This window comes from Sarcophilus harrisii, chromosome 3 (genome assembly GCF_902635505.1).
Source record: "Sarcophilus harrisii chromosome 3, mSarHar1.11, whole genome shotgun sequence".
Lineage (NCBI taxonomy): Eukaryota > Metazoa > Chordata > Mammalia > Dasyuromorphia > Dasyuridae > Sarcophilus > Sarcophilus harrisii.
The window spans coordinates 358,831,407-358,844,009 of NC_045428.1; the positions used below are offsets into that span (position 1 = coordinate 358,831,407).

General features: G+C 47.8%; 2 protein-coding genes across 3 annotated transcripts; one reads left to right on the top strand and one right to left on the bottom strand.

Moving 5' to 3' along the window:
• Positions 1-89: 89 nt before the first annotated feature.
• On the top strand, positions 90-8,421 carry HMBS (hydroxymethylbilane synthase). 2 transcript variants are annotated; one of them, XM_012544969.3, is made up of 14 exons: positions 90-277; positions 3,687-3,740; positions 4,077-4,149; positions 4,529-4,578; positions 4,666-4,721; positions 5,510-5,587; positions 5,826-5,903; positions 6,028-6,103; positions 6,281-6,394; positions 6,967-7,005; positions 7,134-7,253; positions 7,460-7,513; positions 7,754-7,840; positions 7,966-8,421. In XM_012544969.3, the coding sequence occupies exons 1-14, from the start codon at positions 248-250 to the stop codon at positions 8,137-8,139; spliced, it is 1,083 nt and encodes a 360-aa protein (XP_012400423.1). In that variant the 5' UTR covers positions 90-247; the 3' UTR covers positions 8,140-8,421. The 2 variants fall into 2 exon arrangements, with proteins under 2 accessions (XP_012400423.1, XP_012400424.1); XM_012544970.3 differs by lacking the exon at positions 90-277 and adding an exon at positions 3,341-3,457.
• On the bottom strand, positions 8,418-9,663 carry LOC100915930 (histone H2AX). The gene has a single exon (XM_012544971.3). It carries the CDS (start codon positions 9,519-9,521, stop codon positions 9,084-9,086), a length of 438 nt encoding a protein of 145 aa, XP_012400425.1. The 5' UTR covers positions 9,522-9,663; the 3' UTR covers positions 8,418-9,083.
• Positions 9,664-12,603: the final 2,940 nt, after the last annotated feature.

A 12,603-nucleotide genomic window follows, 5' to 3' on the forward strand; every position in this document is an offset into this window, starting at 1 on the left:
GCGCTGAGCGAGTGTGCCGGCCCCGCCCTCTCCAGGTCTCAGGCTCCCGCGCCGGCATCTGCCCCTTTAAGGGGCGCGGAGGAAGTGACGCAAGGCCCTTGGCCTGTGTCCGGGAGCAGGAGACGGCCCGGGCGGCGCAGCCTCCACGTGTCCCCGGCTCCCCTGCAGGCCTGAAGGTCCCGCGTGCTCGGCAAGCTGGGGGTGTCGCCCCGCCCGCGCCCCACAGCCTCACTCTACGGACGGAGGCATGTCCGAGAGAGGAGATGCGGCCGCAGGGGTGAGTCGGTCCCGAGGACCCCGTTTGCGGCTCCGCGCGTAGCGGGCAAGTGATTGGCTGTTGGCCGCCATCCCCTGCAGTCTATTGGCTGGAGCGCCTGTCACTGGCGCCGGGCTTTGAATGGGATTTAAAGGGACAGTTGGAAAAAGTGGTTCCAGCGGAAGCGTGCGGGCCCGCGGAGTTTCCCCGCCCTCCTGTGGCTGGGGGGGCCGAGTATTCCGCGCTCCCCGTGGGCACTGCTGGGCGCTGCCTCCGAGCTAACGCTCCTGGCCGCCGGCGGCCTGCTTCCGGGGGCGGTGGGGGGGGGGGGGGGGGGGGGGGGGGGGGGGGGGGTCGCTCCTAGCCCGGACGCGTTGGGGGCTGGGCTGCCCGTCGGGCCGGGGGGCGTCGGCGTTGGATGTTGCCACTTCCGACCCAGAGGTCGTTCCTCTGCAAAACGAGATGACTGGTGTCACGAATCCATTGGTCACTCTGTGGATCCTCTTCTCGGCACAATTTTTTAAATTTCTTTTATTATTATTATAATTATTATTATTATAGTAACTTTTTATTGACAGAACCCATGCCAGGGTAATTTTTTTTTACATTATCCCTTGCACTCACTTCAGTTCCGATTTTTCCCCTCCCTCCCTCCGCCCCCTCCCCTAGATGACAAGCAGTCCTATACATGTCGAATATGTTCTAGTATATCCTAGATACAATGTATGTGTGCAGAACCAGTTTTCTTGGAACAATTTTTTTTATTGGATTTTATTTTTCCAAATAAATGCATAGATTGTTTCCAACATTCACTTCTGCAAAACCTTGCTGAATAATTTGTTACTGCACAAAATAAAACAGTTATTACGAAGAAATCCAATTACGTTGTAAAAGTTATCAAAAATAGAAAAGTTAGCGAAATAGTCACATTTCCCAGTTTAACGTCCCTTAGATTGGATACTCCCTGAAGTTCCTTCCAGCTTCTTACTTTAGGGTTCCCACCTCCCCCATTCCCAGAGGGGATGAGACTACCTATTCATAAATGGCTTTTCTCATCTCCTTCCCTGACCACTGCTCCTGCAGTTGTTCTCCCTCCTTTAGCCACAGATGCTTAGCATGCAGCCACGGATGCCTTCATCAGACTCCTCAGTCCCCTCCAGACTTTGGAGTTTGAGGCGCTAACACTTGACCAGTCACCCCTTCCCCCCAAAAGAGCTATTTTCTTATAATCATGGATCAGTTGTATTCTCTCAGAATTGAAATGGATTTCAGAAGTCATGTAGTACAGCTATCTTTATCCCCTCTACTACTTCCCTGACAAATAATTGTTGGAGTCTGCTTGGAAACCTGTTGTCTGAAGCCAAGCAGAATAAAGTATTCCCTCTCCCACAGGATGCCCTTCCTAGCATTTAAAGACAGCTTTTTTTGGATGAATAAACATCTCCAGGTCCTCCCACTGATCCTAATATGGTTTGATTCAAGTCATCCTCAAGGGCTGCTGCTGGTCACCGAGATAACACCACAACTATGATTGCTCAAGGTGTATCTGGGGTACTGGGGAGAGAAGGAAAGACCAGTATTTCCACTGTCTATGCCATTCGGTAGAACTAAAAGATTCTCTGGCATACCAAGGTATTCCCACTTGGAATTTCTGAGCTCCGGAATGCTCTTGACTCATTGCTGTGGACTCACTCATCTGTCCAGTGAACAAGCTGGAACATAGCAGAGATCCCAGTTAGGCAGGTTTAAGGGTCTTGGTCTTGACTTTGGTTTGCTCAGTCTCTTTGTTTGGGAGATGCACAGCAGCACAGTAACATATTCTTTAACTATATACTCAGATGTAGTAAGTGCCCCCTCCATCCTAAGAGCGTCTAGGGAAGGAAAACCACTATCAGGTGTGGAGTTAATTTTAGTTAAACAAGATCCTATATTCTGGCCTTCAGGGCATAAATCCTTCTCCCCGGGCCTTTGGCAGGTATTCTCATAGAACCTCAGCAAGAGGAAGGAATGTGTCCCTTCTGGTTCCAAGTCTCAATTTCTTTGCCAGTGAAACCAAAGGAGGAGATTTGTACCTCATCAGCAGACCAATGAAGAATAAATTTGATTCCTCTTAGGCTTCTCCTTCCTTCCTCCTTTCTCATTCCCTTCACCAACCAAGTTTTTAGCAGTTCTAGGCACAATGGGAATTTCTTTGCCAGTGAAACCAAAGGAGGAGATTTTTTTTTTTTCTTTAATAGCCTTTTATTTACAGGATTTATACATGGGTAACTTTACAGCATTAACAATTGCCAAACCTCTTGTTCCAATTTTTCACCTCTTACCCCCCCCCCCCCTAGATGGCAGGATGACCAGTAGATGTTAAATATATTAAAATATAACTTAGATACACAATAAGTATACATGACCAAAACATTATTTTGCTGTACAAAAAGAATCAGACTCTGAATTATTGTACAATTAGCTTGTGAAGGAAAACAAAAATGCATGTGTGCATAAATATAGGGATTGGGAATTTAATGTAATGGTTTTTAGTCATCTCCCAGAGTTCTTTTTCTGGGCATAGCTAGCTCAGTTCATTACTGCTCCATTAGAAATGATTTGGTTGATCTCGTTGCTGAGGATGGCCTGATCCATCAGAACTGGTCATCATCTAGTATTGTTGTTGAAGTATATAATGATCAAAGGAGGAGATTTGTACCTCCTCAGCAGACCTATGAAGAATAATTTGATTCCTCTTAGGCTCCTCCTTCCGTCCTCCTTTCTCATTCCCTTCACCGACCAAGTTTTTAGCAGTTCTAGGCACAATGGTGACTTCAGCATTTGGGTAGCACCCATAGATGTGTAAGTGGATTTTTTGTCCACTCTGGTGTGGGTCCACTGATCTCTCTCCAACTGTCAGTGACTCAGCACAAGTTGCCCAGTGTGTGGTGGGGCCACCTCCACTGTTGCTCCGGAGAACATCTCCCCCTCCGTTTCCCTTTCCCTCCCCCACCCCTCCCAGTTCTGACCCCACCCTCCTTGTGGTTGGCCTGATGACACTTATCTCCCTGCCCACCTGGGTGGATCCAGGACCTCCTTTAAGTGCTCCCTTAGCAGTCTCCCTTCCAGGGCTCAGAAGCTTGTTGGAAGGTATAGCAGCTTTAACCTCTACCTACTTGTGTCTTTTATCTCTGGCCACTGGAAAAACCTTATTCTTCCCAGGTAAGGCTGGAAGGTCACTTGAAATTTAGTCCAAGACACTGAAGATGGTAGAAGGGATGACATCAAAGAAACCCCTTCCCCACCAGAGAAAACCTAAGCTGTACTGATCCACAGACAAGACGGTTGGAGTGGCCTTCCAGCAGCCTCTTGAGGCTTCTCTAGACTTGGGATTTGGGGTTTTCAGGGAAAAGAGTGTAAAGGAAAATAACTCTGGGTTCTCTCTCTACAGGACAGGAACAGCCCAAAGATGAGAGTGATCCGCGTGGGGACTCGCAAGAGCGAGGTGGGATAAGGCTCCTGTTGTGGGTATCAGGAATCTGTGAGGGACATAAGGGACTTGGCTCCTTCACCACTCTGAGTGGGGTGGCTACAGAATATAGAACTTAGTTTGGCTCTACTGAGAAATAATTGAAGGCAAGACTTTTTGGAAAAGGGGTTTAAAACTATTGGAAGTAGTCCTCCCTCATCCTGACCGCCCTTGGGTCAGGTTCCCTGTATCGCTGTGTTCCCTAGTCTGTTCCCATCAGGATTTCTCTGATCTGGTCTTTGTTATGTGCATCTTGGATTGCAGTGGGGAGGGCAGAGCAGGGCAGGACTGAACCACAATTTTGCTTCACAGCTGGCAAGGACACAGACGGACAGTGTGGTAAAAATGCTGATGAACCTCTACCCTGGTCTGCAGTTTGAAATCAGTGAGTTCTCAAGTTTTCTCTCCAGTGGGAAGATGATGGAAGAACTGGTTTAAACTATTCCTACCCACTTCATGAAATCTTCCCTGATCAGTCCAGCCATGCTGACCTCCTACTTAGTCTGTACAATTCATTTGATCTTTGTTATGTACTGCTTGGTCTTTTGGTTTGGTGGTAACCACCTTTATGTGTATGTGTATTATCCCCTCACAGAGAGTGAATTCTTTGAGGACAAGAGCTCTATGCTACTTTTCTTTTCTCTCCCCCCATGCTGGGTGCCTAGCACAGGTGTATATGTGGCAGGAGCATAGTACTTTTTGGAAAGTGTGTACTTAATTAAGTACTCAGCTATTTGTTGACTGGCTGATCACTCTATTTCTAGTTGCCATGTCTACCACTGGGGATAAGATCCTGGATACTGCACTCTCCAAGGTAACCCACCCTTTCCTGATTTCTCTTAGCTCCCTCTTTATTTTCCTGCCTCCATGAGTTTCACAATGTCCCTCTTTTCCCTGATAGATTGGAGAAAAAAGCCTGTTTACTAAAGAGCTGGAATATGCTTTGGAAAAGAATGAGTAAGTTTATATTGCAGATTACAGGAGTGGGGCAGGAGAGCTGGATAATGTGGTTGGCCTGATGACACTTATCTCCCTGTCCACCTGGGTGGACCCAGGGCCTCCTTTAAATCCTCCCTTATCCAGTCTCCCTTCCAGGACTCAGAATCCTATGGGAGATATAGCAGCTTTCTACCTAGGCATCCAAAAACCTTATTGGAAGGTTTCTACCTTCCTGGGATCATAGCTGCTACAAAGCCAAAGGGTTTGGCACCCAGAAGATAGAGTAGATTAAGAATGGTGTTAAAGACTTCATCTTCCTTGCTGGAATCATGGCTCTGTCTTCACTTTCCTGAAGGGCAGTGAGCTGGAGTGAGCTCTTAGTTTAGAACACAAGTGGCCACTGTGATAATTTGTGCCCAGTGGTACAAAAAGGAGGGTGATTGGGCATCCAGGTAACCAGAAAAGGCCCTTTCTTTCCTGCTTGCTTCCTGAGATGTGGTGGAGGGCAGGAATGGAAAGAGGTCTGAATTAGGACACCTGAGTTTGAATACCAGACCCAGCACTTCATTTCCTTATCAGTAAAATAGATATGATGTTTACACTTATCTCCTTCCCAAGTTGGTTTGGGGTGGCTAGTGGTAGGGAAGACTTTTTTGGAATCTTTAAAGTGCTATAGAAATTGGAGTTGGGATCAGTCTTTCTGCTCCTCATTCTACCAAAGCATTGAGAGGGATTGGGAAATAATGGGAAGCTGTTACTCCCTCTCATTTTATCCTCATCTCCCTGGCTCTGTCTGTCTCTTTCAGAGTGGACCTGGTTGTGCACTCCCTGAAGGACTTGCCCACTGTCCTGCCCCCAGCCTTCACTATTGGTGCTGTCTGCAAGTAAGAGGCAACCCTGAAGTTGAGGGGATTGGGGAGAGGTGTGCCCCTCATTTTAGCATTTCTTTCTTTGACTATCATTCTGCCTTCGATGTTACTCTTCTTCACCTGGGAGAGTTCTAGACATACCTTAGGAATTCAGTGATCAAGTTTTGGTTGGTTCTTTGAAGAGAGATTGGGATGGCTTCAGGTCAGAGTGTGCTGAACTGATCAAATACTTTACCTGGTCCCTCTCATAAAGGCGGGAAAGCCCTTATGATGCTGTTATCTTCCATCCAAAATATGCTGGACAGACCTTGGCTACCTTGCCAGAGAAGAGGTAAGAGTCTGGAAAGGAGCAGTGGGGTTGAGGTGGGGAGACAGATGCTGAAGATCAGGAGGGGAAAGTTTGGTAAGGATCACTCCGTGCTAACTTCCACCCTAAACCCCCTCTGATCTTACAGTGTGGTAGGGACCAGCTCCCTTCGTAGAGCAGCTCAGTTGCAGCGGAAATATCCACACCTGGAATTCAAGAGTATTGTATCCTTTTGGCAATTTGAGGGGGGGATTTAACTAGTACTGCTAGGTAAGGAGGGCTCTTGTCACTGAGCGGCCTGTGCAGACAGCTAGATGAGGAGTCCTTGGATGCCTGGTGCTGGGGAGGCCACAGGTCTTGGAGAAACCTCAGCTGTATCCCTTAACACTGTGCTCCTTCAGAGAGGCAATCTCAATACTCGGCTTCGGAAGCTGGATGAACAGCAGGAATTTAGTGCCATCATCCTAGCAGCAGCTGGACTGCAACGTATGAATTGGCAGGACCGCATAGGGCAGGTAAGAATTATTTTTTTCATCACTCATTGTGACCAGAAACATTTACACATATGTTCAGTTAGTTGCTGCCATGTTTAGCCTATATTGGATTACTTGCTGTTTAGGGGAAGGAGGATAGGGAGAAAAATTTGGAACACAAGATTTTGCAAGAGTGAATATTTAAAACTATCTTTGCATTAATTTTGATTTTTTTAAAATTTATTTAATATTTTTCCCCAGTTACATTTAAAACAAAATTTTTTTTTATTTTTAAAACTTCCCATGAAGAAACCACATGCAAAGTTATTTGCATGTATTCTGAAAAACAAAAAGCTCTTGTTAAAATTTTTTAAAAAGTTAGTTGCTGAATTACCTCTCCCCCCAAAACCTCTTTATGCCCTACCTAAGATCTTCTCACCCCTCCCTCACTCAAGCATTATCATCTAAATGGGAAAACTAGATTCAAATTGGGAAGGGCTGGGATTAGGATCCTGGAATCCAGGCTGTCAGCCTTGCTAAGTCATGATTTTTGGCAGGGTCCCTTCATCTCAGTTTCTGTCTACCACAACTAACTGCTTGCTCTGCTCCTCTAGTTCCTGTACCCTGAAGAATGTCTGTATGCTGTGGGCCAGGTATGCTCAATCACAAAAGCTGGCTTTGACCTCTGGGGAGGTGGGCACTTCACTTTTGGTCCTGTATTTAATCAGACTGTTTTTCTGTGAAAAGGAAAGGCCTGATGACATGTGGGGTTTCTCCACAGGGGGCCCTGGGTGTTGAAGTCCGAGCCAAGGACCAAGAAGTGTTAGATTTGGTTCGAGTGCTCCATGATCCCGAGACCTTGCTCCGATGCATTGCCGAGAGGGCCTTCTTGAGGCACCTGGTAGGACCAGTATTTCACTTGGGGAGGGTGTGTCTCAATATACTGTGCACATAGTAAATATTACCTAACTAGTTGAATGATGGAAAACCTAGGAGTGTGAATCCTTCCCTACCCTTACCCCAATTGTCCAGCCTATCTCTTAGAATGGCATGATGGAAAGTATATTGTCAGAGCCCTTGAGGCTTACCGCTATGGTCTTGTTATAGGAAGGAGGCTGCAGTGTGCCTGTGGCAGTCCATACAGTCCTCAAGGATGGGCAGGTAAGCGTTTTATGTTGCTCTGGGGACAAAGGTGGCACCCCTGGGACAGGCTCATATTTCAGATATTAGCTTTAGGAGAACACCTGAATAACCTTTATGGAAGGAATGGATTGGCCTTTAACTTCAGCATCCATTAAGCATCTCCTGTTACAAGGTGCTCCAGCACACAAAGACCAAATGACCTTGTTCTCTACCCCTGTGGGATTTCTTCTTGTAAGGCAGTGCCCTCTTGTTTTCCAGCTGTACCTGACTGGTGGAGTTTGGAGTCTGGATGGCTCAGATAGTCTGAAGGAAACCATGCAGACAACCATCAACGTCTTAGGCCAGGTACCAGGACCACTAGGGCGGGGCAGATGTGGTTACATCATACCACACATCTGGGGGGAGGGGCAGGGGCAGGGGGGGGGGGTCATGTCATACCTCTTGTTCTCCAACTCTTCTCTCCTCTGCAGCTTGAAGATGGCCCAGAGGATAACGTGCAGCGGGTGGGCATCACTGCTCGGCATATTTCTCAGGGAGCCCAGCTGGCAGCTGAAAACCTGGGTATCAGTCTTGCTAACCTGCTGCTCAGCAAGGGAGCAAAGAGAATCCTGGATGTAGCAAGGCAGCTCAACGACGCCCGCTAATCTAGCTTTTGAGGGCATTTTCTGCCTAGGAACAGGGTCACAGTTATTCTGGGGTATCCTGAACCCTTCCCCCATCAACCAGCTGAACAAGAGCTACTACCCCAGGCACAAAAACTGCATCCTCTGGGGACTCGGGTGTGGGATAGGGGACCTGTTGCTGCTAAGTGCCCTAGTGCCTTGTTCTGCCTTCCTTTATCCAAGGGGCCGGACGATCGTCTTGTTTTCTGTGCAGTCACAGACATTGAATGTAACCAAATCTGTCAATAAAACACATCAAGTAACGCTTGTGGAATTTTTATTTGGCCCACAGACAAAAGATGGGGGTTGGACAATCATCCCACTGGTGCTCCGGGCGCTGGGATGATCATCCATCCGTTTCCAGTGCCCGACCCATAAATGCCCGGTCAATGACTTCGGCACAAAAAGTCCTTTTCACGGCCCAGACCCAAATTCCCCCAAAGACCGGTGGCCGAGCGAACCATCCCCCAGCACGTGCCAGCCTTGGGGGCGCGGGGGGCGTCCGGCAGCCTGGGTCCCCTTAGATCACCAACTACAAGCATGCTGAAAAAAAGACAAGAAACTTCGCTTAAAAAAAACATTTAATAAAATTAAGTTAGACTTCCAAGCTGTCTTTCACAGTCTCTCAGTTCCCCCAGGAGAAAGGCAATGTTTCTAGGCTGAGAAAATGATCAGTTCCGAAGCCGGAGGTCCGGGCCGGGCCGGGGGTCCCCACGCGTGCCCCCGGGGCGCCGCGGCTCCGACTCAGTAGCTGCCAAGAGAGAAAGGGTCAGAAGCAAGGGCCCGGCCCGGGCGCGCCCGGGGACGCCGGCCAGGGCAGGGGGAGTGGCTCAGCTCTCTCCGTGAGGGGAGGAGGCGGCCCTGAAAAGGGCCTTTGTGGTGGGGGTGGGGAGCCTGGCGCGGAGGCCGGGCGGCCGCGGCTGCCCTCAGTACTCCTGCGAGGCCTGCGTGCTCTTCTTGCTGCCGCCGCTGCCCGGGGCCTTGGGGCCGGCGATGGCGCCGCTCTTCTTGGGCAGCAGCACCGCCTGGATGTTGGGCAGGACGCCGCCCTGGGCGATGGTCACGCCGCCCAGCAGCTTGTTGAGCTCCTCGTCGTTGCGGATGGCCAGCTGCAGGTGGCGGGGGATGATGCGGGTCTTCTTGTTGTCCCGGGCCGCGTTGCCGGCCAGCTCCAGGATCTCGGCCGTCAGGTACTCCAGCACCGCCGCCAGGTACACCGGCGCGCCGGCTCCGACTCGCTCCGCGTAGTGGCCTTTCCTCAGCAGGCGGTGCACACGGCCCACGGGGAACTGCAGCCCGGCCCGCGAAGAGCGAGACTTGGCCTTGGCGCGGGCCTTCCCGCCGGTCTTGCCGCGACCCGACATGCTAACGTATAAAGAGCGAGCCTGGTTCTGAGGGGACTACCGCGAGTAACGGATGCGCCTGCGCAGACACACTCGCCAAACTCTCGCCGCAGTCTAAATGCCGGTCCGCGTGCAAAGCCGCCACCTTTAAGGCAGCCGGTCACAGCGTCCTTTACTTACTTATTGGCCGGATCCTCGGAGGGCCTCCGCCGATTGGTCGGCGTTGGCCACCAGGCTCCTCCTCTTGAGCGTATGAGCGCGCTTATCGATTGGCTGAATTTCAAAACTCCTCTAACCCGGGGAAGATGACTGTAAGTAGCAAAGTAGGGGGCGGGCGGCGTCTACCTCACCCCACCCCCCGCCCCGGCTTCCCGCTTCCGCAGACAGCCAATCAATCGCAAGCGCGCGAGATTCAAATAGCCCAGCTGCGGAGAAAGGAAAATGGGTGGGGGAGAAAGGATGGGCTGGGTGGGGCAGCTAGAGGGTGCGGCGGGGGAGGGGGGGGCAAATGCGCTCTATGGGAGCCTGAGCGAGTGACGTCGCCCTGTTTGCCTCAGTTTGCTCATCTGTAACATTGCCGTCCACTCCAGGATCCCTGCCAAGAAAACCCCGGATGGGGCTGCAAAGGGCCGCACACGGCCGGGAGAGGGCTAAACGATCATGGCTACTCCGCGTGGGGGGGCGGCCACGAGAAGTCTGGCCACAGGAAAAAGCATCACCTATTTCGCCAAACTCATTCTTTAAGTAAAAAGAAACAAGCACATCCGTCTCATTCTTGGGCAATTTTGCTTTTCTCTTAAAAAAGTTTATATATACCCGAGAATTGTTTTTATTTTTATTTATTATTTTTTTTTATTTAATAGCCTTTTATTTACAGGATATATGCATGGGTAACTTTACAGCATTAACAATTGCCAAACCTCTTGTTCCAATTTTTCACCTCTTACCCCCCCACCCCCTCCCCCAGATGGCAGGATGACCAGTAGATGTTAAATATATTAAAATATAACTTCGAGAATTGTTTTTAAAATAAGTTTATTTATTATCAGTGAATGTTTACTTTGTATAACGATTGAATATACTCGTACACCTGGGTCGCAGGTGAGAAGGCGTCTTAAGCGGGGAAAGTTTAAGGAGCCCTGCCCTGGAGAAGTGGAGATGCGTCTTATGCCAGCAAAGGCCGAGTTTCTCTTCTCCTTCCCTTCCCCCATCCACCTGGTACAGGAGCCTGGCCCCTTCCCTAATTATTGCATACAGTTGGTTTACGTCTGTGTGTTCTTATAATTTCCCCTCCACAGACTATTTTCTTTTTTTCTTTCTTTTTTTTTTTTTATTTTTATTTATTTATTTTTTAAAATAACTTTTTATTGACAGAACCCATGCCAGGGTAATTTTTTTACATTATCCCTTGCACTCACTTTTGTTCCGATTTTTCCCCTCCCTCCCTCCACCCCCTCCTTCCCACCCACCCTTCCCCCCTCCTTCCCTCCTCCTTCCCTCCCTTCCTTCCATCCCCTCCCTCTCTTCCACCCCCTCCTTCCCCCCTCCCTTCCACCCTCTCTTTCCCTCCCTTCCTTCCACCCCCTCCCCCAGATGGCAAGCAGATAATTTTCACAAGATGAAATTAAAGCCATCTGTAGTCTTATGAAAAAATGCTCTGAATCACTACTGTTTAGAGAAATGCACATTAAAACAACTCTGGGGTACCACCTCACACTTCTCAGATTAGCTAAGATGCCAGGAAAAAATGATAAACGTTGGAGGGAATGAGGGAAAACTGGGACACTCATACATTGTGGGTGGAGTTATATAATAATCCACCATTCTGGAGAGCAATTTAGAACTATGCCCAAAGGGCTATAAAAGACTGGACTCCAGCAACTACAACTCCTGGAGCTGTATCCCAAGAAATCATAGAGGGAAAAGGATCCACATGTGTAAAAATGTTTATAGCAGCTCTTTTTGTGGTGGCAAAGAATTGGAAAATGAGTAGATGCCCATCAGCTGGGGAATGGCTGACTATATGAAAATGGAATATTATAAAAGTGACATAAAAATTAACTTTTAAAAGTTCTATAAAAAATGAACAGGCAGATTTTAGAAAGACCTGGAAAGAATTACATGAACTGATGCTGGGTGAAACAAGCTGAACCAGGATAATACTGTGCATAGCAACAGTAAGAATGTATAATGATCAACTATGAAAGACTTGGTTCTTCTCGTCGATTCAATGATCTGAGGCAATCCCAGTAAAACACCATGTGCCTCCAAAGAAAGAACTATGGAGACTGAATGTAAATCAACACATGCTATATTCATTTTTTTTCTTGGTTTTTTTTTCTTCTCTCATGGTTTTTTTCCTTTTGTTCTGATTTTTCTCTACCAGTATGATTCATAAAGAAATGTGCATTAAAAATTAATGTACATGTGTATACTTATTGTGTATCTAATTTATATTTTAATATATTTAACATCTACTGGTCATCCTGCCATCTGGGGGAGGGGGTGGGGGGAAGGAGGGGAAAAATTGGAACAAGAGGTTTGGCAATTGTTAATGCTGTAAAGTTACCCATGCATATATCCTGTAAATAAAAGGCTATTAAATAAAAAAAAAAAATTAATGTACATGTATAATCAGAAAAAAAAAAAAGTTTTTAAAAGCCACATTGTGAACCAGCTACGCGCCCAGCGAAAGAACTCTGGGAGATGACTGAAAACCATTACATTGAATTCCCAATCCCTATATTTTTGCCCACCTGCATTTTTGATTTCCTTCACAAGCTAATTGTACAATATTTCAGAGTCCGATTCTTTTTGTACAGCAAAATAATGGTTTGGTCAAGAATACTTACTGTGTATCTAATTTATATTTTAATATATTTAACATCTACTGGTCATCCTGCCATCTGGGGGAGGGAGTGGGGGGAAGGAGGGGAAAAATTGGAACAAGAGGTTTGGCAATTGTTAATGCTGTAAAGTTACCAATGCATATAACCTATAAATAAAAGGCTATTAAAAAAAAAAAAAAAAAAGCCACATTGTTCCTCCTTTGGAATGGGAGCTTCTTGGGAGCAGGGGCACTTATCTAATTATGTCCTCAGCA